This window comes from Plectropomus leopardus, chromosome 11, assembly GCF_026936395.1.
Source record: "Plectropomus leopardus strain MGB_pleo_1.0 chromosome 11, ASM2693639v1, whole genome shotgun sequence".
NCBI lineage: Eukaryota > Metazoa > Chordata > Actinopteri > Perciformes > Serranidae > Plectropomus > Plectropomus leopardus.
The window spans coordinates 36,169,419-36,196,293 of record NC_142186.1 but is presented as its reverse complement, the minus strand read 5'-3'; the positions used below and the strand labels follow the sequence as shown (position 1 = coordinate 36,196,293).

The following is a 26,875-nucleotide window of genomic DNA, read 5'->3' as shown; positions in this document are numbered from 1 at the left end:
ATATAAGCAATGTGATAAAAGGCCGAAGCACCACTGACCTGATACTTTACAGGCTCTTTTTAAAAAACGTGTTTATAAAGTTTAATTTGCTCTGTTTCTTCTCTCTGGCCTGAGCTAACTGTCCGGGTGCAGTACCACCTGTGACCGCACAGGCTGCCGTTCACCTGCCGTTAGACTCCATAGGGGGCGCTGTGGCAACCACTGACAGAAACACTCAAAAGAGGTCAAGAAACTTTTTTTTTTTAATTATGTTTAAAAATTATAAAGTGCATTGTACAGACATACCTTTCACTTAAAAAACACTGATAAATTGTTATTGTGTTATAACATTTTAAACAAAGTAAAATACATAAAAAGAAAAGGACAACATATAATGGAAGAAGTAGTTACATTCTCTACGTGAGTAAAAATACTCAACTCCAAGTAGAAGTCCTGTATTGTTGCAGTACATGAGTATATCAGGACATGTTCTTATGGTAATTATGTCCTCACTAAGAAAAAAAAAAGAAGATTTTTTCAGGACATTTTTATTTTCTTGGGGCTATAATTATTTATGTATTTATTATAAAACAGACCCCATATATACATTTCTTTAAATTTTTCTAATTTATTTTTTTAAATAAAATATTTGGGACCGCAGGCATAAGCGCGAGAGTCCTTAAGTCCGGCGTGACGATTTTTGTGACTTGTTGTGGTAGGTGACCTGAAAAGACAAATGACTGAAAGACACAGTGTTATCTAGTACAATTTTTTTTTTTTTTAAATTTTGTAGCATAAATCATGCCATTTTTGACTAAAGAATTCAGTCTTAACAAACCTTTCTTTTCAGGAGAAAACCCATCTAACTAGTGATAATGTGGTAACAAGTGATTATAAAATAATAATAATAATAATAATAATAATAATAATAATAATAATAATAATAATAATGGAGAAAAATAGGAAAATTAACAAAAAAAGAAAATGCAAAAATTTGTTTCTGGAAAACGTGTTTATTACATGACAGAACAATACAATGATGATATCAGAAATCAAATTGCAGCAAAGTTTAATGACAATGTGAGAGCTTCACTGTACCTTTATACAGTATTTCGTGTTAAGACATAATCTGGATGAAAAACTTATCTACTTTTAAAGGCACAGAACAGAAGAATAGCATGAAAATATATATATTACAAAAACATCTATTTTTTCCAAAATAATCTTTACTTGGTCCTAAACATGAAAGTGAATCATGTTGATATAAAAAACAGATTTCTGGATTGTCTGACTGACACGACTGAGAAAATATTTCTTATGTATTCCAACTGCGGTTTCCAGTGTATTTCATGAATAGTTTTCAATGTACTGTATGATTGTCAGAATGACCTTCCCTTGATTAGAAATGACAATGTAAGGCAAGAGAAAATCAAGCATAAAAAATTAAAACCTCAGATTTCCTCGTCCATCATTAATTGTTTGGACTCGCAATAAAATCTGACAGTTTTTGTCGTTTTAATCTGTGCTTTTTTTTTTTTTTTTTACATATTATTTTAAATCTTTTACCTCCCAGAATCAGGTCCCCTCTGTATGAAAGTCCAGAAAAAATGTAAATTATTGATTTGTCAAAATTACGAGGTAAGATCTCATTATTGCATCATCTGCATCATACAGCTCGTGATTTTGACTGGTTTCACACTGTACTTGTGCTCGGTTATTTTCTATTGCTTAAGTTCAGTTCTTATTTAATTTCTTGCAGCATCTTCATCATTAAAAACTTTATACATCAATTTTGCAAAATTGAACTTTGGGCACAATAAAAAAAAGGATAGAAATATGGGACCACTAATCAAAAAGAACGCATAAGAACACAATACTTCAAACATTTGGAATCATTTCACACACAGGAAGAACAGATGGCGGTTATGTGTTTTTGACTTGCAGTCCACTTCACTTTTTGGGCATAAAAGTTCAAACATAAGCCGAAAAATCACCTTTTGAGAATGTGTTGATGTGCCTAAACCCGCTCCCTCTGCCTTGCAGGCTGGAGGAAGTTTAACTCCTTAAACTGTTGACTGGCAATTTCACCCAAAATATTAAAAGACGTTTTCCACCCAAACATAATCAATTTGTTTTGATCCCTAAACTATGGTGGAATGAATATCGGGCACAGACACAAGGGGTCCAAGTGCATCAGGGGCACAATATGATGACAAAGAGACACTTAACGACCACAAAGACATGCAACATGACTACAAAGAGACATAAAGAAACCCAACAAGTCACGAAATGACCACAGAGGGACACTAAACCACAACAAAGACACGCAAAATGACTACAAAGAGACATAAAATGACCACAAACACATGCAAAACAACTACAAATAGACATAAAATGACCACACAGACAAACAAAATGACCATGAAGAGAAGGAAAAAAAACTGCAAAGAGACAGAAAATGATCACAGAGACACAGAATGTCCACCGAAAGACATCAAACGACCACAAAGAGATGCAAAATGACCACAGAGAGACACAAACCAACCACAAAGACATGCAAAACAACTGCAAAGAGACATACAAGGACCACAAAGACAAACAAAATAACCACAAAGAGACACAGAATGTCCACAGAAAGACACTTAACAAAAAAACACTTAAGGACTACTAAGAGACATAAAATGATCACAAAGAGACACAAAACGCCCTCTCTAAATGAATGTGACAGTGTGGGGGTCTTGCTCCTCTGTAGGGGGGGTCGGGGGGGCCGTGTCTGTGCCCAGGGTCCCGATATAATTCTGCATTAAATATTTTTTTTTACAAACTTTATTCCTTCATTCAGATGATGAACCCCTAACCGATTCAATACTTTGTGTTTTGGTAATCAACTCCACAATCAACGTGTTTGGGTGAAACACTTTAAATTATTATAATAAACAGTGAAAATTCAAGTCAACTTCATACTAATGAGAGAAAAAATCAACTAAATTTAAAGTCGCTAAACTCCAGACAGAACAATAAACAGCTGATTAAAGTTTCCTCATAAAATGATTCGTGCTCAGAGAGTTTTCAAATTTGACAAATCGCATTACTTCCTTCATAAAACATCCAAAAGTGATTAAGACAAAAAACACTAAAATAAAAACTGTGAATGTGATGATCAAATACACCATGAAGTCAAAACTACTAAAAGTTTAAGAGTATAAAACAATATTAAAAACGTACATCTCAGCTTTGAGTGATACGGAACAGAGGGAATAAAAAGGCACGTCTCTGCCGTAATGCTGCTTCAGAAAAAGGGCGAACAAAGAAACACGACACACGATTAAGCTGGAAACAAGAGGTGAATGATGCAGCGACTCGTCCACTGGGAGGTCAGAGGTCACATAAGAAAAGCTGGACCTGTTGGACCATGGACATGGACACACACACACACACACACACACACACGCATACATATATATATGTATGTATGCAGACATCAGATGCTAACTGTGCCAGCCGTACTGTGATTGGTCGATGGCGCCGTCGTGTTGGTGTTGAAATTCACCTGTAAACAAATGCCAGCCAACAGGGGAGCTTTGTTTTTTCTCAGCATTTGGGAAATTGTTTAAAAAATATATATTTCCAATTATTTTTCAGATTTTACAAAGCAACATCAGAAAAAAATGATTCATCATGTCCTTTTAAGATTTTTGAAAGATCGATTTAAGACATATTAATACCAATTAAGGCCTTATTTTTAAATTAATTATTTCAATGTTTATAAGTAGTCTACTTCCACATTAAATTCTATTATATAGAGATGTCTCCACAAGTATTTAATTAAAGAAAATAAGCCAAATTCATCCATGCTTTTACAGGTCCTCATGATGATTAATTATTTTACACCACATCAGTAATTCAGTTCATGTAAAACTAAAACAAGCTCCTCTACTGGACGTCCAGCAGAGATTACAGCCTAAATATTAAAATTTTATTTAATCGGAGACAAAAACTTTTTATAATCCTGAAACCCTTAAAAATTGAAAAACAAATCAGTGCATGTGGTTGAAAAATAAAAACATTATAGTGCTTCTTATCCAGAAAAAACGCAGCTCTCCTGTTTACTTAAACTCGTTTACAGCCAACTTTTGCACTTTTACTACAAAACAACGATTTCTCCTCGTCTGATTCATTTGAAAGATTTTTTTTTTTGTGATCTGAGGAGGTTTAAGTGTGCATGTTTATGTTAACATGAAAAAAAAGATGAGGAAAAATACCTTCTAAACATTTGTGACCCCTCAGATTGTTCTTGGACACCATGGGGTGTCCTGACCCACAGGTCAGTGACTGATACCGAAAACTTTCAATTTTCAGAGAATTTTGTGGCACAGTATTTGTTTTTGCTGTCAATGTGGAGAAAAGCTGCTAATAAAATGCACGATATTAGAGAAATACAGCATAAATGACAGATAATAAACCCATATACTGATTAAAATCATTGTGTTGTTAAAAAACAAACTGCAGAAGCAGAGTGGCAAAACTTCAGCTGCTTCAAAGGTGCACGAAGAAGGAAAACAAGTCTAAAGAAGCCAAAACTCCAGCAACACTTTTAATTTATGAAACAACTTAATTGCAAAACCAAAAGCTGAAAAGTGTTTGTCTTGCAATGAATTTGTTCGATAGACTAAAAGTTGTTTCATAGCTGTACTGCAGGTGTTGCTGCAGTTTCTAACTCTTATATTTATATATCTTTCTTATATTTAGTGGTTCTGTGGTTTTAGTGTCTCTGCTCTTCCTTAAAAAGTATCATTTTTGAATGAACAGGGAGAATCGTCTGCATCCTGTTCTTTAAAAATATCAAACACAAAACACACGTGCTGATTTTACAAACACCGTCGGACGCTCTGCACTGCGATTGATTCATTATCCAATGATTGATAATATTGATAATCGCAGCACAAAGCGTCCAAAACTGTGGACGAGTTTAAACGACTTAAAGAAATGGAAGCTCTGCCTCCTGTCACCACAATAAAGGAATAATGCGTAAAATAATCTGACCTCGACATAACAAACGCACACGTATGAACATAAAAAACCCTGAAGACTTATTCTGCCGGCGTGTTGAGTTTCTCCGTCTCGGGGGGAGCCTCCATCGTCACCGGGCTGCCGTTACTGGGCGCCGCCTTCCCGTCTGACTTAAAGGGGAACCCGTTATTCTTCACAAGCAAGACGAGGTCGACGAAAAACATCACGGACGCCAAGAAGCCAAACGCCTTCAGGAGGAGAGAGGTCACAAAAAAACAAAACATCAGAGAGAAAATTACGTTTAATAATCAAGAGGGAGAGAAGGAGGAGAAAGAATAAGAGACCAGAGGGTCAGTAAGAAAAGGAGGAGGGAGGAAGGGAAAATACAAATTTAATGGAAGAAAAAGAAAAGGAGGGGAAAGGCGGAGGTAAGAGAGGAAAGGAGGGTGTAAAGAAGAAAGGAGTTTGAGGTGGACACAAGGAGGTAAGAAAGGAAATGAGGAGGTAGAGGAGGAAATGAGGAGGTGATAAATGAAGGGAGGAAATGGAGGAAAGGCAGAGGTAACAAAGGGGAAGGGGAGGTAAAAAAAAATAAAGGAGGAAAGAAGAAGGTAAAGGAGGAAAGAAGGAGGCGAGAAAGGAAAGGAGGAGATAAAGGAGGAAAGAAGGAAGTAAAGGAGGAAATAAGGAGGTGAGAAAGGAAAGAAGGAGGTAAAGAAGGAAAGGAGATAAAGGAGGAAAAAAGGAGGTGAGAAAGGAACGGAGGAGATAAAGGAGGAGAGAAGGAGGTGACTAAGGCCAGCGGTGGGAGCGTATCAGCAGAGTTCGTGTCGATGTTTTCTCACCACGGCGGTTCTCTCCATCGTCGTGCCGCCGTTATCTGACGCAAACACGATGGAGGCGATGAGGAACAACAGGCCGATGCAACCGGTGTACACGAAGTCCTGCACCACAGAAGAAGAATAAAGAACAACATATAATCAATCAATCAACTAATAAATGATGACTGATAATTGATATGAGCTTCACCTTTACTGTATGCACATGAACGTGAAAAACACATTATTGCATTCAGAATTATAACAAAATAACATAATAGAAATTGGAAATGGGACATTCTGCACAATGAGTACTTTTACTTTTTGGTACTTCAAGTGTAATTTTAAGCTATTACTTTTTACTTTTACTTGAGTAAGATTTTGAATGTGGGACTTTTACTTGTGATTAAGTATTTCAACACTGTGGTACTTCTTTAAGTATTTCCTCCAACTCTACTGACCTGTGTCTATAAAATATAAATGATTTATTCAAGTATTGCTTTTGGTGTTATTACAATGTACTTTAACACACGTATGTGAGGCACGGTATACTGTGCACTTTATATTGTATCCAGAATAGCATTGTATTGTGTGGGACATCACTGTAGTGGTCATGAATGTTGTTCAGTTAATATTTTTAACCCTTTAACATCCACTGTTACCACACAGTTGACATTGTTTGTGATCATATGTTCATATGATCACGTTCTACAAATGTTTTCATACAAACATGCATTTTAGTATTTTGATTATGATGTGATTATGGTCAGTTATATTTTGTTAAGTTAAATATTTGTTGTTGTTTTTTTACCAAACATTCTCATGAAATGTTGTTACTTAATTTATTTTATTTATTTGTTTATTTTATAAGGTTACTTTTAATTCCAGATTTTCATTATATAACACTGACAACTTGTTGTTTTACCATTTATTTTATAGTACAAAAATATAAACTATATTTCTTTTATTTATGTTATTTGTATGGTCATATGTTCATATGTTTATTGATATAATTTCTATTATATTATGTTGACTTTAGCTGTTTTTACTGCATTAACCTGGAAAAATGTTGTTTTTTTGGGTTTTTTTGCATTTTGTTGACATATGCTACAGTCTTTAATGTGTATATTTTTTCAAGGGTATTTCTGGTGTGAGTGTTAAAGGGTTAATATGATATGATGCAACAATGAAGTCAATCTGACAGTGAAGGGCAGATTTCAGCCTGTGGGAGTCAGCATGACGCCTCGCAGCGTAAAATCTGCCGGAAATCTGTTGGTAGAAGAAGAATAGCGGAAGTTGCTAACTGCTCGGCTAACGCTCTGCAGACTGTTTACATGTGAAACAAACAAACATTTCGCAGCTTTACTCGCAAATTTAGTCGTTTTTCTGCACTCGGGCGGTTTTATGTAGCGTGCTGTCACGATGCCGTGGCGGTGCTGTGTTCCCGGCTGTAAAGGCTACGACGAGGCGAAGTCGATGGGGGTGATTTTTCACGGTTTGCCGACCAGAGACCCGCAGCGCTGCAGAGTCTGGCTCAGAGCGATACAGAACCCCAGATTTGACGAAAACACGCCGGTCTCCAAATACAGCGGCGTGCGCGTGTGCAGCCTCCACTTCCAGCCTGAGGACTACGAGGAGGACTTCCGGGCCAAGATCCTCAACATCGCCCCCAAGCCGGTGCTGAAGAGCGGCGCGGTGCCGTCAGTGTTCCCCGGGAGAGAGAGCGGTGAGCCGGGCGGCACTGACGCCTCTGCGCCGGCCCCGAAAAGACCCAGAACTCCGGTAAATCCTAAATACAAATGAAACTGACTGTTTGTGAATGAGCCCAAGTGTCTGCTAATCTTCTGTTTATGTCGGTAACGACACCTTTACTGTAATCATGTAGTGCAGCCCTCTATTTAACTCTTAAACCTGACCAAAAAAACATGAGAAAACAATTAACAACTCGACAAGACATGGGCTAAAAATAAGCATGAAATTAGTTAAAAAAAAAAAAAAGTTTTAAAGAAAATTACCTAAAAATAAAATGTCAAAAAAAAATCCACAACAAAATTACCCCAAAAATTAGCTGAAATTTGAAAGAAAATGATATATGTACATATGTTTAGTTTTAGTTAAGTTTCCAATAATATGTTTCTGTTTTTAGGGGGGCGTTATAAAGATTCTCTATACTTTTATTTTGTATTAGAAATATAAACTTCTTTATCTTAAAAAAACCCCAACATTTATTATAAAACTAAACTAATTCATCAGCTGACATGATCTTGGAGATTTATCTGTCTATGCGTCTTGATAAGCAACAGTAAATTATAAGTAAGTGCCACAGTTAGTCAGTATGGTGGTCACAATTTAAAAACAAACACACTGCTTTAAAAAATGACTATAAACAAACAAAATGTCACTATCAGATTTTTAAGCCTTTGTGTATTGGCTTTTTATATATATATATTATATATATATATATATATATATACATATATATATATATATATATATATAGATATATATATACACATACTGTATATATATATAAATATGCATTTTTTTAAACAAACAAAATAAACAAGGAAATACTTGGAAAAAAAGTTCTTAAAAATTGTACTAATCTTGTAAAATAATTTCAAATATGAAATATGATAATTATTAGTATGGTTTTCTGAACATTTTCTCTAGTGTTTTTTTTTTAATCTAAATCTTGCAATCTGTGGGACTTTTCTTGCCAAGTTGCCTTTTCCCTCGTGTCTTTGAAAGAAATCAAACCGATGTGCTCGGGGTTCAAAGGTTTAGATACATGTGAAAGGCGTCTGAACGGAGAACAAAAAAGTGACGTGGATCCGTGTTTTGTAGGTTAAACTCTTAACGCTGACGTCAGCAGTGGTCGCAGTAATCCGGTATCCGTCTGTCATGACTCTGTCGTCCTCTTCACGTTGAAGAGATGATATAACTGAGCCGTGTTTTTGGCTGCTGGCAGGCGTGCGGTGGAGCTGCAGGGAGCTCCTCTCAGTCTCCTCCAGCAGCAGCAGCGTCAGACGAGAGCTTCTGCATCGTGGTGTCCGTGGACCCTCTGGACCCTCTGGACCCTCTGGACCCTCTGGAGGACAGCCTCCAGTCTGAACCGGGGTTCAACTCAGTGACATCTGACGAGTCCGACGATGACGCCGACAAGGACTGCACCGTCGTTCACAACTGCAGCCTGATGGAGCTGTTCAGGAGGTGTCAGACGTGTGGAGAAGCCATCGCGGAGAAGGAGGCGATCCACTCGGGGGCACAGATGAGGGTGACGTGGAGCTGTCACGGTGGACACTCCGGTGTGTGGACGTCCTCTCCTCACATGAGAGACAAACTTCCATAAATCGACCTGCTCGCCGCGGCTGCCGGTCTGCTCACCGGACTGGTTTATTTTGAAGAGAGAACATTTTTTGGATATTCGGAGACTCTGAGCCTGAGAGGGATTCTGGCTGCAGTGATGCTGAACCAGGTGATGATTCAGCTGGAGTCAGCGCCGCACTACGCCGTCATGATGGAGGAAGCACACGGGTGCAGGTCAGCTGTTCGTGTTCATGAAAATTTTTTTTTTTTTTTTTAGATTATTAGACAAGAAACGTTGTTGATATATAGATGGCTTAGTGGTCTCCAAAATCTTTGTCTTTTTGTTGCAGGATCCAAGACATGGATCATAAACCTGGAAGTGAAGCGGATCGATCAACAGGACCTGAAGCTGCACTGAGACGTGAAAGTAACCTCTCGAGTCCACCAGCAGCGTGCTGATGTTACGTCTGCGGCGCTGTTTGGCTTCGTCCTCCACGCGGCTCTCTTTCCCACCGGGAGCGTTTCAGAGGCGACGCGCCCGACAGGCCGATACTGTAGACTGATTGTGCTAATGACGTCATTTTCCATCTTAATAAACCATCTTAATAAACAATGTTAAGAAAAAAGTCAAAATGTTGAGAAGAAAGTAGAAATTTGGAGAATAAAGTTGAAATAAAATTTTAAGAATAAAGTCAGCCTTCTGAGACTTACAATCAGCGCATGTGTGACACACATTTGGACTTTTTTCTCGACATCGATTTCAGTGTTATTCGACATTTCGACTTTAATCTTGTAATTTCAACTTTTTTTGTGCATAATGAAAAAAAATGTCTTCCTCTTAAGATGATTTTGCCTGTCTGGCTCTAATCCTCTTCTGTACAAAACATTTGTTAGTAAGCTAATTTAAAAAAGTAATTAGATGTAATAAGTTACAATACTTAATATGTTATTGTAATTAGTTACAGTTACTAAGCCAAGCTAAGCAGAAGCTGTCTGCAGCTTCACATTTACTGTGCAAACATGAGAGTGGTCTAACGTCTGAGAGAATAAACACATTTCCCCAAAATGTGGAACTGCTCCTTTAACAGAGGACCAGCTGAAAGCTCAGTTCGTGACGGAGGCGAACAGACGGAGTTTGTGCGGATGTGTGACGGCGTCAGAGCGGAGGAGGCGACCCTCAGAGAGCTCTTACCAGGCTGGGCCAGCAGGTGATGCCCGTCCTGCTGTGCAGCGTGGTGGAGAGGAGGATGAGGAGCAGCAGGGTGAAGAGGAAGGCCGTGCAGCTGACAAACTCGAAGAAGTAGAGAGAGGAGCAGGTGATGCAGCTGTTCACCACCTCCTCTGTGATGAAGGCCACGAAGGACAGCAGCTGACGTAGAGAGAGAGAGACAGGAAACAGCAGGTTAGTGTTTTTATAATAATAATAATAATAATAATAAAACGTATAAAATGTGTCCTGGCAGAGTCAGAACAACACAAGTTACAGACAAGAAAAGAAAAGACAATTAATTATAAATGTGTCGATGAAGATCTTACTGTCCTAGTATAACTAGGACGTTTCAACTCAACATGTTTCCATGTATGAATGGACTTCACGTTCCTCAACGCGTATCAGAGGGTGCAAAAACATTTGCATTCACCCCCTCCATAACTTCAGAAAAATGGAAATGCAGAGAGCACAAATGGATGCATAAAAATTCACCAAAATGTAAGAAATTCAGTGTTTGACACTCAAATTATCCTGAGGGAGGACACCAAATCTCCTGTTAAGTGTATCAAATGTAAAATAATAATAAATATCAAAAAATGAAGAATGCAAGGAGTGTAAAGTGCACCAAACAGTCTCTGAGGGTTAAACGTCGGCAGGGAAACGTCTGAGATGTGTTTGTCCACCAGAGGGCGCCGACAAGTTGATTTTTTTTTTTTCTCACTGGAAAATGTCTCCGGGTCAAAGGTGACAATTCTTTGATTTTACACAATAAAGGGATCCTTATCAAAACGATTTATGTTTTAAAAAATGACAGTTATCAAATGTGTTTTCATCACATTTTGGAAACTCTGATATCAGTATGAAAACAGCTGCGTTTCTAATGATGAGCACAATAAAATGTAAGGTCCGTGAGTCAAACACATCAGGCCCCTGAGGCGCTGATGATCCTCTTCGTGTGTCAGCATGTTTAAAAGTCAGGCGGATCATGTGACACATCAACAAAGCACTCCTCTCTGACTCCACGCAGACGTTTAAAATAAATCTGACTAATCATCTTTTTCTTTGTTAAGCACTGCAGGTAAGTGCAGAGATAAGCTGCGTGTATCTGGTCCTGTGCAGAGGTCGGTTTTATGTAGGATTGTGGTTTTTAGAGTGAGTTAGGTTAATTTTGCCATCAGATAAGTGTAAGGATAAAGCAAAAAGATGAAAGATTTGTAACATCAGAAATGTGGACTTAAAGACAAAAGAGCTTGAAACATTTTGACAAAAAGAAATTGAAATGTAAGATGTTTGTGGCCTCACAAATCAAAAAAATCATAAAACTGAATTTAGGACATTAATGGGCCTTTTCCACTACATGGTACCGGCCGGCGTGCAAATAACAGCATGTTTTTTCACATCTAACTTGGTGAATTAAGGATTTAATTCGCCCAAACCGAAGCTGGCGATTGTTGGAACAGTGGACTTACTAACTAGATTACTAGCAGGAGTAACCGTGATGGTTTGGGTACATTTTAATTTTGTTTCTGTCGAGTTGTTGCTGTTGTTTCTGTTTGAATTAAGTGTGTTTTAGGAGTTAAATGGAAATTAAGCCTCGCCAGGCTACAGTGACGGAAAGAGCTGAAATCAAAAAGTGTACAGTATTTCTCTGTTTAATAAGGAAAAAAGTGTAAAATATGATTTGAAAACCTGAGAGTAAGTAGTGGAGGGTGTGATAAATTGATAAATGAATGCACAGGAGACCTGATCAGTAATGTGGATACAGTGACCACGTGTGTGTCGTCAAATATAATAGAATAGCCAGAACAGTCAACACTTAAATGCAGCCTTTAAAACAGTAAAAACACCACTTAATGACACCGTGAGAGTCAAAATCAATGATGATATCTTGTCTGATGTCATTATATGGATATTACGTTGATATATTGCTGAGCCTCGGTCACAGTCTCTTAAATGTGACACTGGTGCGTCTGCTGGTCCGGACGAAAACCACAAACGTCTGCGCCTCAGCTCCATGTTGGAAACTCTGTTGCATGTCGTCTCTTGCCTCATCTACACTATAACCTGTCCAACAGAAAAGGCAAAATGCCCAAAAAGTCGTCACATCATGAAAATGACTCATCTGTGACCGTTTGTTTAGCTCCGAACATCATAGAGTTCATAACTGATTTATGTGACAAGCTGCATTTCCAGTCTGAGCGTGAACGCAGTATAAACCCTCTCAGCGAGCTGCTCACTTCATGTGTTTCATTAAAAGTGAAGCGACTGTTGTAAAACCGCTCAGACCGCTGGTCTGTGTGGGCGGCGGCTGCTTCCCAAAACACCAACACACACACCAACACACACACCAACACACACACCAACACACACAGCGTGGACGTCCTGGGCGCGTCTGAACCACACTGAGTCAACAGGAAGAGGACGTCAGCCCTGTCCGGCTGCAGAGAGAGCTCACCCCCCGCAGGAAGATTTAATGGTACGATCCAGTGAAGGCATGCCTCTGATACTGAGCAGAGACTGCAGCCGCTCACCATGTGGTCTCCAGCAGCTGCTGTAACGGTACGACATTATACACGCGTGCTGTATGTTAACATCAGCGTCCAGCTCTGCTGTGGGGCACAGGAGAAATTTATTCTGAAGTCATGCAGAAATATTGTGAGGGAACATAAAATCAGTTTGTGGAACAAAATCCCACTTTGACCTTTACGTTTTCCACAAATGAGACTGAGGTAAACAAAATCTGTCATTTTGTATTTTTCTCTTTTAAATGATTATTTAACAAATCACAGCATCTCTGTTAAGGGAAAGCAGAGACGGTTGTGGAGACTGTGGGGACAACACACAGCAACGCGCTTTAACGGCAACACGCTTTAACGGCAACACGCTTTAACGGCAACGCGCTTTAAAGGCAACGCGCTTAAACGGCAATATGCTTTAACGGCAACACGCTTTAACGGCAACGCACTTAAACGGCAATATGCTTTAACGGCAACGCGCTTTTACAGCAACACGCTTTAAATGCAACACGCTTTTAGAGCAACACATTTTTACAGCAACGCGCTTTTACAGAAATGCGCTCTCAGAAGCACAGGGGTGATGTTTTTTGCCCTCATAGTTCACTGCCAGTTTCATTTGGTGTGTTGGAGTGTAATAAACATGCATTGTAATTAAAAGCTCATTCTTAAACAAACAAGGTAAATTTAAATTACTAATTAAAAAATATTGTTCTCATTCTTACATTTTATTACAACTTGGCCATGGGTCTGAATAGGACGAAGTTTTGGTCCGGACCGTGGTCCGCCAGTTTGTGATGCCTGGCTGACAGGTACATGTGATGAATCAGAGGTATGGAAGCTATTAATAGCCACCTCCGTGCGCATTGGTCACGCGCAATGAAAGGTACTGCTCCAGTCGGAGCGGGCCCGCGGACATGGACATGTCCGCGCGCTGGAGCGGGCTGGAGCGGGTTGTCGGACATGTAATATCATAAAGAAAAAAATCATTTTATTATCATATTAATTCAGCTTACATTTAAGCCATTATTTCCCTGTTCAGGATCTTATTTTATCCTGAATTGTGCCGTAATTTGAGCAGTCGGTTTAAATGTGAGAGCTGTGAATTAATTATTAATAATCTCAGAGATCTCTGGGAGGTGATAGTTCACTATTTCACAGAGGAATTGTGGTTTCAAAACCTGCATCATGTGATCTATAAAAGCAAAAAAAGTGTTTCCATTGCTGTTTTGTGAAATATCGTTTTTTCAAATCATCTGAAATACCACCTCCTGCGAGCGTAAAACTTTTGCAATAAATGGGAGTTTTTTTTAAACTGACATGTTTCCTTTAGGTGTATTTCACACTCGCAACTTTAATTTTTGAGGGTTAATGGAAACCTGCCCAGTGAAAGAGTTCCTCCTGTCCAAAGCGACTGTGCAGAGACCTCACACTGTAATTTAACGGAGGACAAAATCCTCAGTCCTCCATTTAAGGTTCAGCAGGAGTATAAGTGTGAAGACTCAGCAGTCGGAGTTACACAGAAACAACAGATATATCTTAAAGGCGCCGTGTCTTTGGCTTGAAATTGTTGCCGTTTTCAGACAGACTTGTGGACCAAACATTAGCATCTTTTTGAGACACTAAATATCTGCTGTTTGCTGAAAACTACACAAGTTCTTCCACAACAGACACACTCCAGACAGTAAACGTGCCGTGAAACCAAAACTAGGAGCTAAAAGAGGCTAAAAATCTCTGCAGTTACACAGCAAATTGATGCATTATCAGTGTAAAAACATAGAGACGAGTGGAACTTTAAAGGACGGGGGAACATAAATGCCATTTTCTCCCTCTCTGCTGTATATTTAGGCCATGTGGTAAACCAGACTCCAGACTCTGGACCCATCACAGCACTGAGTTTTACTGCAGGAATACTCTGTGTTTCAGCTGAACGTCAGGTTATAAAAAGTCTTTGTGTTCCCTTCAAACAAACTGAGACAAACCCTGAACCGCAGAGCTAAAATAAGACCGTCTGACGTCAGCCGAGTCTCAAATACAGACAGAAATCACTGCTAAACACACTGGAGCTGCTGCTGCAGAGCAAGGCATCGGCACTCAGGGGTTTGATTCCCATCTGAGAAGAATATATACGGTTACCTTCATTAATTTGCACACTGATGTCAGGGCTGTGTCTCTCCTGAAGCGTCCTGACAAACACTGAGTGTTTACACATGAAGCAGACACGTGTTAAATGTGTAAAATGCCTCACAATAGATTTCGGCGTCGTTCTGCTGCAGCTCATTAACACCTGACTGCCTGAGGGTCTCGACATGTTTGCGTTAAAAATGCTTTGCTTATTAAAAGACGGCAAATCTGTCTAGCGCATACAGAGCAGGCTGACGCATCAGTGCTGCTGTGAAGTGGGTTATCTAATATTCCTCTTCCATAGAAGTGGCTAAACTAACCCTTTGAAACCTGAGCAAGTAAGTTTTATTTCTTTCAAAAACATGACGAGAAGGCAATGAGGAATATAACAAGACACGCCCCCCAAATGAGCAAGAAATCAGTAAAACATTGCAGGAAAATTCGCTGAAAATGAGCCAAAAAAGAAAAGTTAAAAAAAAAAATCCCTAAAAAATGATGAAAATTTTAAATATAGGTTTTTGAGATTATTTCCCCCTATTTGATAAATCAAGATGAAAAAATAAAAATAAAAAAGATCATTCTCTTATAACCCTCCCACCAATTTTTGGGTCATTTTCTTGTCTCAATTTGTTGGACATATCCGTCCAAGGTGGTCATTGCCTGTTTCCGCCGTGTTTTTTAAATCAATTCTTTCAAATGAGGTTAACAAAGGGTTAACCTGCTTGTGAGAGGCCTCTGAACCCAGCACAAGAAAGCTTACGATCATGCCGATCATCCCTTCGAAGGGTTAAAAAGCGATGGACAGAGCTCGATTACTCTCTGAGTATCAACACTGAGATTTTTCTTTTTTTCGCCAAAAAAGTCTCATTTACAAACTTTATTAAGTTCTGTAAACAACTGCAATAAAACGCGGTTGAGTTGTGGGGAACTTGATTGTGGTGTTTGGCTGCTAAACTGTGAGAAACTGCATTATTTTTTACGATTTAACCCTTTGAAACCTGGAGTGACATCACTTTTCTTGTGCAGCTTTCAGACGCCTTTCGTAAGTAATTTAATCTTTGAAACTTATTTACTTTCAAAAACTTAAAAAAAGACAATGCAGGACATAATTAATGATCCAAAAATGGCAAGAAAATATTAGATTTAGAAATCATAATTGCATATTTAAAATGATGTGAGAGAGTTATGCTTTTAAGCACTCTGTCCAAGCCTTGTTTGCTTTTTTTGATTTTCTTTTTTTGTTGTTTTAGTTTTGGGTTTTTTTGTGTGTGTATTCCCCTAATTCTCAGGTAATCGTCTTGTTGTTTCTACTAATTTCTTGCTAAATTTTGGGTCATTTCTTCTTTTTGCTGCTCATTTGCTTCTTCTCATGGTTTTGACAGAAATAAAGCCACTTTGCTCAGGTTTCAAAGGGTTAAGCAGAAGCTCACAGCAGATGTGAAGCCTGTTTTCAGGACAAAACAGGTTTTGAGAAATGACATCTTCAACCACATTTTCACTGTTGAGGAACTAAAAAGTAAAGAAGTGTTTTTGTGGTTCCTGCCGCTTCTGAAAAAGTATGAATATGCCAACAGATCAGGAGAACAATATGTTCTGTTGTGTGATTAACCAGATGCCTGAGAGAAGACGTTAGATTACATTTTCACAGACTTCTGGTCTGAGACTCTAAACTGGAGGAAACGTGAGCGGGAGATGCATCAGGATCCATCTCTCAGGGAGCAAAAACATTACCAGCTGATCATCTGATTAGTAATTATTGAGAGTTTTTTCTTCAAATGAAAAGCTGACAAAAAAAGTAATTATCTGTAATGAAATAAAGCATTGACCTATGATACACAGCAAATGCTACGAATTTAATTTTGGTTTATCTACTGCACCACTACCCGACCGCCAGAATAAAAGTTGCATGTTTCTGCAAAATACGGTTCAACTGTGTGTTATTATGTTGTGGATACTTTGAAAGTTTACATTACAACAACGTTGTAGATAACGTGGTTTGGTTTAGGCACAGAAAACACTTGGTTATGGTTAGAAGAAAGATCATGTTTTGGTGTAAAAGACGCAGTTTGGGGGCACAATTGTCTCGTTAAATCACAACCGGTTTTCTTTATTTGTTGGTCTTGAACAGGTCTGCAGCCCGGCAGGTGTCTGTGCTGCAGGTGTGTGTGCTGCAGGTGTCTGTGCTGCAGGTGTCTGTGCTGCAGGTGTCTGTGCTGCAGGTGTGTGTGCTGCAGGTGTCTGTGCTGCAGGTGTGTGTGCTGCAGGTGTCTGTGCTGCAGGTGTGTGTGCTGCAGGTGTCTGTGCTGCAGGTGTCTGTGCTGCAGGTGTCTGTGCTGCAGGTGTGTGTGCTGCAGGTGTGTGTGCTGCAGGTGTCTGTGCTGCAGGTGTCTGTGCTGCAGGTGTCTGTGCTGCAGGTGTGTGTGCTGCAGGTGTGTGTGCTGCAGGTGTCTGTGCTGCAGGTGGGTGTGCTGCAGGTGTCTGTGCTGCAGGTGTGTGTGCTGCAGGTGTCTGTGCTGCAGGTGTGTGTGCTGCAGGTGTGTGTGCTGCAGGTGTGTGTCCTGCAGGTGTCTGTCCTACAGGTGTCTGTCCTACAGGTGTCTGTGCTGCAGGTGTCTGTCCTACAGGTGTCACACGATTCTCGATCCCCTCCACAACAAACAATAATGGTCTGTATGAAATGCCCATATTTAATACATCTGTGGTTTGCAGAAACATACGATGCCAACATTTTCTTCTGGCCACTGGCTGTTCACCGACAACAACGCCCCGTGTTTCAGTTTATCAGTTAATTTCTCTGGTTTCTATTTGTTGTCCTCACTAAAATCTCTGTAAATGTTTCTGACAGTCCAGAGACGAGGACAACAGATCACCGTGTTGATACAGCAGCTGAGTCGGCTTCACTCAGAACTGCGAGCTCGCAGCTTCAGAACGTTTTATTATCGGCTTCCAGCTTCAGGAGCGACTCAAATCCTCCGTACGTAAATACTGGCACACTTTTTATATTCCGTCTGCGACCTTTTTATATTGTACACACTGAAGTTTACATGCAGCATTATATCTTTTCCATCTGATATATTTCATTGTATTCCTAAATTTTACGTCTGCACGATTTCTAATGTTGTGGACTCTTATTTTTATTTTTATGCACTTTAATGTTCCTGCTGAGCTACCTGTATTTTATTTTTTAATTCACTACTCATAATGGTGGAATCACCATTGTGCAATATATATTTATGCAGATTTGCAATTTTATTTATCTATTTTTATATACAGTGTTTCTTATTTAGTGTTACTGCTTTTAGACACAATTTTTAATTACTTTCAGAGCCAGATGCAACAAAATTTCGTTCCATGCACACTGTTATCTGTATGTATATCTGAAATGACAATAAAGTTGATGTGTCTATTCTTCGTGTCATTATTGGAGGAGCCTGAGAACAGACTGATCCACTGTAACTGCTGTGGTTATGACAAATGCATCAAGTCTCAATGGCACTTATTAGATTTTAATTAAAGCTGAGTACACTATTAATAATGCAAAAATAATAAGCGTTCTTCGTTCTTTTTATCAAAGAAATCGCCTGTGTTTATTAGACTGATAACAGTCACACACAGTTATCTCATTTGTTCACATCACAACATCGATACTGACAGACGTGTTCTGACTTCAACAGATGTGACCTCGACCTCACCTCAAAACCGTCAACTGAAACTAAAACCCGAATTTCAGCAGCTGCAGTATTTGCATTCACCTAAAAGTGATCACCACAGAAACAGCCTGAGTGTAAGACAGCACCATCACAGTGGGAATCGCCTGTTTGCTGTTTGCTGCAGCGAGTTCACGTCACACCAACTCAACACTTCCTGACAACAGAGAGCAGCCCTTATTCTGGAAAACACGCCAGGAAGTGCCAGGGATGTTAGCTTAACCCTTTGAGAACCTGAGCAATTTGGCCAAGTGTCTTACAAAAAAATGGGAAGACGGCAATGAGCAACAAAACGAGAAATGACCCAAAAATTAGCAAGAAATTAGTCAAAAGTACAGGAAAATGAGCTGAATCTTAGTTATTACACATTAACACATGAAATATGTTGTATATTCTTATTGCTGTTTTTTCTTATGTATATATTGTTATTATTGTAGCTTTGCATGTGTATTTATGTTTTTTTATTTACACACTTACACACGCAGCACATTATCTTTCAAATTTAAATGTTCACAGATTAGAGCTGATTGTACTTTACATTTATGTTCTCACTTACATGCTGAGCATATTCACCGTTTTCTTTATAGATCTACAAGTTTACATGCTGAGCCACTTGTTTGTACTTTCTATTTTCTATTTCTATTTTGATTTTATATTCTTAGATATTTTTATTCTTATATACTGGTGTTGGTGCTTATTTCTACTTGCTATAACTCTCTATGCTGGCATCAGAGTGACTGTAACAAACCACAATTTCCCCTCGGGAGTCACTATTCTGATTCTGATTAGAGAAAAGAAAGAGGAAGTCAAAGTAAAATATTATAATTCTGCAAACTATTTTATAAATATTTCCCTTGCTTTTTTCTTTAATTCCTGCACATTTTTCAGTTTTTTAAAATAATTTTCTAAATTAACTAATTTCTTGCAATCTGTGGGACATTTCTTACCAAGTTGCTATTTCCCTTTTCCCCATGTTTTTGGAAGAAATCGCACCAATTTGCTGGTTTAAATGCTTTAGAAAGGCATCTGAAAGCAGCACAAGAAATGTGATGTCGCTCCAGTTTTTAAACAGTTAATAGTCTTATCTTATTGGTGATTTGACTGTTTTTATTGTATGGATTTTCCTTGTTTTTGTTAAATTTATTTTATCATTTTATTGTATGCAATTTCATGCCTCATTTGAGACTTTTATTATAATTATTATTGTCTTTTACCTTGTACAGCACTTTGTTGGTTGATGGTTGTTTTAAAGTGCTTAACAAATAAAGTGCGTTGGATTGAACGTCAGCAGCATCTGCTCCGCTCTCTGAGAGCCTCGGAAGTCTGACCGCAGATAAAGTTTGATTCTAAGAAATTTGTGGCCTCCTGCAGGGGAGGTTACACACGGACTGTCCTCCCTCCCTGCACATCCTCTTTTTAATGCGAGCAGCATGCAGGCCGGATGCAGCCGCCCCCCGCTCTCTGGTGACTGTTGCGACAGCAGGGGGTCAGCAGCTGAGATCTGCTAACGACAGCTCTCTGCAGCCAAACGGTCGAGTCTGCAGCACTTTCACTTCCCAACCTGCAGCTTCCTGAAGAGCTGCTGGATGAGGAAGGTCCAGTCACGCAGGGGTCACACACACACACACACACACACACACACACACACACACACACACACACACACACACACACACACACACACACACACACACACACACACACAGCTGCAGTACAGCGTGTGTATCTCCAGCCTCATACACACCTCTCTCTGTGAGTTTCACTGTGGAGTGAAGCTATGAACTAGAGTATAGGCTGAAATTAAAGGAAGCTGGTTAATTAAAATTCAATGACTTAAATAAGTTTGTACTGATTCTTACTGCGTTTCAAATATGAAAACCAAGTCATCATGCAATTTTCTTTTTTTATCTGTCAGCTTGTTTGTATAATCATTAATCTGCCATAGAAAGCAGTCCCAAACAAATGCACGATTTTCTGTTTTACTGCTCATTTTCATTTTCTGGTGCAGTTTTTGTCTCTTTGTGTTCCTGTATAGCCTCGTTTAATGTTCAAGTGCTCCTGGGAAATATCATATTTACAAGTTACAAGCACATGAACGGCCCTCCAAATTTGTAATTACGAGTGGGAAATTGCGATGATACCCGAGTTTCCGAGTTGCGGCGTTTCAGGGCAGCAGAAATGGCAGAAAGCATGAAAACATTTTCAACAAAGTTGCACATTTTAGTTTATGAATCTATTAACTGCAGCAAGCAAGCAAACTTTTAACTCTGCAGGTGAGTACACAAACACTGATAACGACGTTATTTTAAAACACTATCGCCAAATTGACGTCATAAATGCATAAACATGGTGGGCAATAGTCAATATTTGGTCAATGGGAAGAAACTTTAACTTTACTTTAATATCAATTTTGGATCACATGCACAGTGTAATATGACAATAATTTTAACTGCTGTCCATGCAGAGTGACCTATATCCAATATAAATATAAATATAAATATATATATCTATATATATATATATCTATATATCTATATATATATATATATATATATATATATATATATGTGTATATGTGTGTGTGTGTGTGTGTGTGTGTGTGTGTGTGTGTGTATATATCAAATATATTAATAATAAAGCAATATATAAAAATATATACTAAACTGGAAAAAGCTATCAACCTCTTTGCCGCTTTCATGATGTTCACACTTTACGACCTCAAAGCACACAAACACAACAAAGTCAAAAAAACGACTTTTTAACTGGGAAACTCCGAACTCCCGACATCATGTGAACGCAGCATAATCTTATCTTTTGGAAATTTTTTGGAGGAATTATGCAATTTACGGAAGTTTCATCAGGAACATTCGGGAGTGACTAACGCAGTGACACTCACACACATTTACGGTTTCCTGTTAACAAACCACAATCCGTACAACCAGTTTCCTGCAGCGAGGGAGAACTTCACTTACTTTCTTACTTTTCCTGTTTATTATATTTGCACTGTTCTTCCTATTTGCACAACAATTATTCTCTGCATAATAAAAAAAAAATAGCTCACTTTACATTTATACATGCAGTTGCTGCTTGTGCGTTTTCATCTGCGCCTTCCTTGACTGTAATTCTTTAACTTTTATTTACTTACTTACGTTTTATGATCTATTCTTTTGTTTGTGTGCTTGCATGTTTACGCCGGGGGTCTGGAGGAAACAGCATTTTAATCTATGTCCTGCACATGTCAGAATTGACAATAAAGTTGACACTGACATTGCCTCTTGTCTTGCGGGGATTGTGCCACTAAAACCAAGAATTTCAAGCCAAAATAAGAAATAAGAGACTTTTCTAACCATAACTACATGATTTTTTACATAAACATAAGCGCAGTTACCACAGCATTGCTGAAACTCAGAGTCTGAACATTTTCAACTGAATGAAGCTCAGTCTGCGTTCAGTCAGGAAGACTTTCTTCATTCATTCACAATTCTCTCTCTATCCACTCCCCCGCTTCCTCCGATCAGCTGATCGTGAGCCTTCGCTCGTCCAGTTAATCAATCGAATTCTGACACAATCTGCAATCATGTTGCAACTTTCAAACTTGAAATCTGTTCTCCTTTCTGCTGCTGTCAGCTGTCATCTTTGGCGATTTGTTTCACCTTCCTCCACCTGATCCGCCTCCTGACATCGTATCCAGAGACCTGGACGTCTTTACAACATTTAAATTATTATCGACTGTCTTTTTATGTCTAGTATTGTTGTCACTTGCACTTTGAGCTGGATCCCTTCTATGAAAAGTGCACAATAAATGAAGTTTATTATCATTATTATTATTATTATTATCATCAAAAGCCCATTCTTCTTCACATCTGGATCCTCATCATATGTAAACAGATGTTCTTTTCACTCACTCTCAATAACAATGTAATAACGTATCCGTGGTTTGCAGAATGGATCACAGCCCACATTTGTCCTGGTGACTGGGTTGCCGGTCTGACTGGTCTGACACCAGTCTGGTGTGTGTTTGTGGTGTGAGCTCACAGTGTGTGTTTTAGGTATAAACCAGGTGAAGATGTGTGTTTATGTTACGGGTTGTGTAAAGACTGTGTATCATATATATGCATGCAGGAGACAGGCGGATGGAAACGCAGAATCCTGATCCGGCTTACGCTCTGGTTTTATCAAATGTGCCCAGGTGTGATGGTACCGGACAACAAAACGGACTGAAATAAGTATTTATTTATTTTTGTTATCACATTTTTCTTTTTACTGTTTGATCTCCGTTTTTTCGGCCTCTGTTTTCACAGTGCAGGAAGCAGTATGGCGCCCACTTCTATTCCAGACTCTCGCCATTACAGCGAAACGGGGCATTAAGACATGTTTCTGTAAACATTTTAGGAGAAAAATAGGCAGTGCAGAAAGATAATGTGATTAATGTACCATCAGCAACAATGCCTCGATTTACTGTTTGATCAGATTTTGGTCAGTTTGAGAGCAAGAGAGAGAGAAAGGTCTTTGTCTCTTCATCCGCTTCTATACTCTTTGTGTCAGTGGTGGTGGGCAAAATAAAAAAACAGGAGTGCAGCCTGAAGTTCGAGGAACAGACCAGAGAGCCAGCGAAACTCCGCCAGATGACGTAAAATACGGCAATAGTTAGATGGAGGGCAGTTTACCACAGTTCATCTACACACAGACTTTCTCTCTCCTAATGAATAGATATATCATTCACAACGTAAAATCAGCTCCTGCATCATTTCCCTTCTGTGTTTTCGCTTATTGTCATGGAAACCAACACAGACTCACAGCAGCAGCAGCAAACAGCCGCGCATGAGACAGAGAGACAACTTTTCTCTCTGCTGCTTGAATTGAACTTTTACTTAGAAATCTCCGAGTGACTCTGTTCTCGTCTGCAGACTCAGATCAGCTGACACAGCAACTCACAGCAACACACAGCAACACACAGCAACTCACAGCAACACACAGCAACACACAGCAACACACAGCAACTCACAGCAACTCACAGCAACTCACAGCAACACACAGCAACTCACAGCAACACACAGCAACTCACAGCAACACACAGCAACTCACAGCAACACACAGCAACTCACAGCAACTCACAGCAACACACAGCAACTCACAGCAAAACACAGCGACACACAGCGACTCACAGCGACTCACAGCGACTCACAGCGACACACAGCGACTCACAGCGACACACAGCGACTCACAGCAACACACAGCAACACACAACACACACAGCAACACACAGCAACACACAACACACACAGCGCTCCTGAACTCACCACTTCGATGATTTTGACAATAAAGCGGATTTTATCCATATTCTCTGATGGGACTGCAAACCAGGAGGATTTGGGGTTCGGAGCCGTGGTCGGGGTGTAAACGGTGTTGTCAGCCATGATTGAGCTGAGGAGAGAAACTACAGTTTACACACCGACACCATCACACTGAGGAGAAAGTGTCCCAACAACAACGTGCTTTAAGTCTTTTAAAAGTGAAAATGCTGAAACACAAGTTCAGTTTCGCTCCAGTAATCTGCTGAGAAAAAGCAAAATATCATCATGTGTTTGTCCTGAGGGAAAGAGGACTCACCATACTCAAGAACTGCACTGGAGCAAAAGTTTGAGGTACTTGTACTTTACTGGAGTGGTTGTTTTTCATGCCACTCCTTACTTCACCACAAACGTAACTTTACTCTTTGATATGTTGATTTTCTTGTTATTTGTTGACGTGCACTTTGTGATCTGCTGAAAGGCCTCACAGAGCTGATAACATGAAGCTGAAGAGGAGCCAAACATGTCACAGAGGGAACTTCATTTTGGGAGTATTTGTTTGAAGTTTCATGTATGTGTGCATACACACTTTGTTTTAAGTCCTTGTTACATTTCTGTCTCATATAATCAGAGAATGAAAGTGAAAGTTACGTTCAGCAGGTACAAAGAGCAGCTGTAGGCTGCAATGCAAACACTGATAAGAGTCATTTATGCTACTAATAAAACTGACCGAGAGCCACAAGATCATCCTCCGCCAGATGGACCCTGAAATTCATTTTGTCGCTAATAGCTTTAACAAAACTGCATTTAAAAAACGCGTCATTTAATAATAATGTTCTCACAAAAAGCTTCAGGAAACTCGCAGCATGAGAGCGACGGCTTTGACATGAGCGGGGGTGTGTCACGGTGAACTCGGCTTGTGTTTCACCAACCAGTCGCAGTTAATTTGAGAGATATCTTATCTTTGATATGTCGCACGAGCCGCTTTCCGCCGTCAGCCGCGGTGCGTTTCGCTGGAAAAGCATCGCGGTGAATAACACGCGAATCAGCGCTCACAGATGAGGATGACCTCACACGAGCCGTGCCCGGTGCGTGCGACCGCCGCCGGACTCACGGCCGGATCTTTTACCGCAAATGAAGCGATTTTAATCCGTGTTTCCAGGACAAAGTGTCGCCTCACTAAAGACGCGACGATTACAGAGTAAACTGCCAGGATTTAAACGCGGTCTGGCGCGTGCAGGCTCGGGCAACTTTTAAGAGTGGCCTAAAATCTGCAGGAAGTTGATTTACCATCAAAAACTAATAAAACGTGAATATTTCGAGAACAAACTCACCGTTCAGGTGTCTTCCTGTTCGCAAAAAAACAAAGTTTGCAGCTGTGAAGTCCAACTTCAACGACTCGCTTTGTTTTTCAGCTGCTGGACGAACTTCAGCCAAACTTCCGCATTTTCTACGTGTTTTTATTTTGTCAAGCTCAACGGAAGTAACGGAGCTTCCGGGTACAACTTTCACATTAAAGGGCAAGTCAAGGCAGAGCTAATTGTTTTATTCATTTTATTTTATTGTATTTTCTGTAATTATATATTACATTTTACACCCATTTAAAAACCCACAGTGCTTTACAGATTTATCAAGTCAAACTTCACGATAGCCCGGTCACAAAGCATGCCTCAAAGGGCTGTACAAATAATGATTTAATTTAATTTAATATAATTTAAATTAATTCATTATTTTATCTTTAGCCCAAAATCATGAATAACACTTTGCCTGAGAAGTCATTCACCTTTTTTTTTTTTACAATATAGATTGAGTGATGTTTTCTTCACTCTGTTTTTGGTTTGTTACCTTTTTCTTTTTAACAAGATTCAAGTATACATTCTTCTCTGTTAGGTTTTCTCAACAGAATATAAAAACAACACATTGGAAAAAGGTTTTGAAATTAAGTTTCTAAAAAAAAATGTTTTTATTTATATTATATTTATATTTTTTAGTTATTTGTAAACAGCAGTTATTTCTAAACTTGAATTTGAGTGCAATATTTATGTGCTTTGTTGCACTTTTTAACACAGTTGTTAGAAAAGTAATCAAAAAGTTATGTAATAAGTAAAATGATGAAATAATTATAATTGTTAAATCATTTATTACATTTGAACAGTGATCGATTAAATTTTAAAAGTAACTTTCCGAGCACTGTATATACATGTATTTATCAATAAATGTGTAATTCTACACACAATAATCTATTCTTAATGTAATGTAGTGTTCTTAATGTAAATGTGCATTTTTTGTAAAAGTTATGAATCAGCTAACTGTGTCTAATCAATTCAGAATAAATAACTTTAATATAGGTCTATGCCGATTATGTTAAATATATGTAAAATATTTGTATCGATTTAATGTTTGTAAACTGTTCACAGTGTTTTTCTGTGATTTATGTGTTTGGTGCTCAGGGTGATGGTGATAAAGTTGGTCTGAAAGTCGAAATATTGACCAAGATCCTTCACTCAGTCACTAGGAACTTTTATTCTGAAATAGAGGAGGGTGACATCCGGTTTGATAGTGTTTTATTTTGGTAGTTTGAGGTCCCTAAAATCCTGGAAACAGATATGTTGCTTTTTGGGACCGTGTGGAAAATTCAACATCTGGACTTTCTGTTCTGGACTTCGCATTGCTATTGATTTAAATACGCATTCACACACACACACACACACACACACACACACACACACACACACACACACACACACACACAATACTGCTAAATAAATATCACACACACACACACACACACACACACACACACACACACACAAAACAACTCACAAAAAATCACACACACACACACACACACACACACACACACACACACACACACACACACATATACTGCCTTCTCCACAATGAAATGACTGCA

General features: G+C 39.0%; 2 protein-coding genes across 3 annotated transcripts; one reads left to right on the top strand and one right to left on the bottom strand.

Annotated features, from left to right (window-relative positions):
• Positions 1 to 972: 972 nt before the first annotated feature.
• Positions 973 to 25,453, bottom strand: cmtm6 (CKLF-like MARVEL transmembrane domain containing 6). Its single transcript, XM_042490636.2, has 5 exons — positions 25,296 to 25,453; positions 23,971 to 24,094; positions 10,309 to 10,485; positions 5,835 to 5,933; positions 973 to 5,237 (listed from the first exon to the last, which is right to left on the bottom strand). Exons 2-5 carry the CDS (start codon positions 24,085 to 24,087, stop codon positions 5,070 to 5,072), a joined length of 561 nt encoding a protein of 186 aa, XP_042346570.2. The 5' UTR covers positions 24,088 to 24,094; positions 25,296 to 25,453; the 3' UTR covers positions 973 to 5,069.
• Positions 6,015 to 9,811, top strand: LOC148188342 (uncharacterized). Of its 2 annotated transcripts, XR_015778014.1 has the most exons (3): positions 6,015 to 7,589; positions 8,779 to 9,350; positions 9,467 to 9,811. XR_015778014.1 is itself a non-coding variant. In XM_088084752.1 (2 exons), exons 1-2 carry the CDS (start codon positions 7,230 to 7,232, stop codon positions 9,157 to 9,159), a joined length of 741 nt encoding a protein of 246 aa, XP_087940878.1. In that variant the 5' UTR covers positions 6,015 to 7,229; the 3' UTR covers positions 9,160 to 9,811. The 2 variants fall into 2 exon arrangements, 1 of the variants encoding a protein (XP_087940878.1); XM_088084752.1 differs by having other exon boundaries at positions 8,779 to 9,811.
• Positions 25,454 to 26,875: the final 1,422 nt, after the last annotated feature.

Excerpts from the sequence above, each read along its gene's own strand:
- LOC148188342 (XM_088084752.1), top strand. The coding sequence starts at position 7,230 with ATGCCGTGGCGGTGCTGTGTTCCCGGCTGTAAAGGCTACGACGAGGCG. Across the intron at positions 7,590-8,778 it reads CGAAAAGACCCAGAACTCCG|GCGTGCGGTGGAGCTGCAGG; the intron begins GTAAATCCTAAA and ends GGCTGCTGGCAG.
- cmtm6 (XM_042490636.2), bottom strand. The coding sequence starts at position 24,087 with ATGGCTGACAACACCGTTTACACCCCGACCACGGCTCCGAACCCCAAA. Across the intron at positions 5,934-10,308 it reads TCACCTGCTGGCCCAGCCTG|GACTTCGTGTACACCGGTTG; the intron begins GTAAGAGCTCTC and ends TCTGTGGTGCAG. Across the intron at positions 5,238-5,834 it reads CGATGGAGAGAACCGCCGTG|GCGTTTGGCTTCTTGGCGTC; the intron begins GTGAGAAAACAT and ends CTCCTCCTGAAG.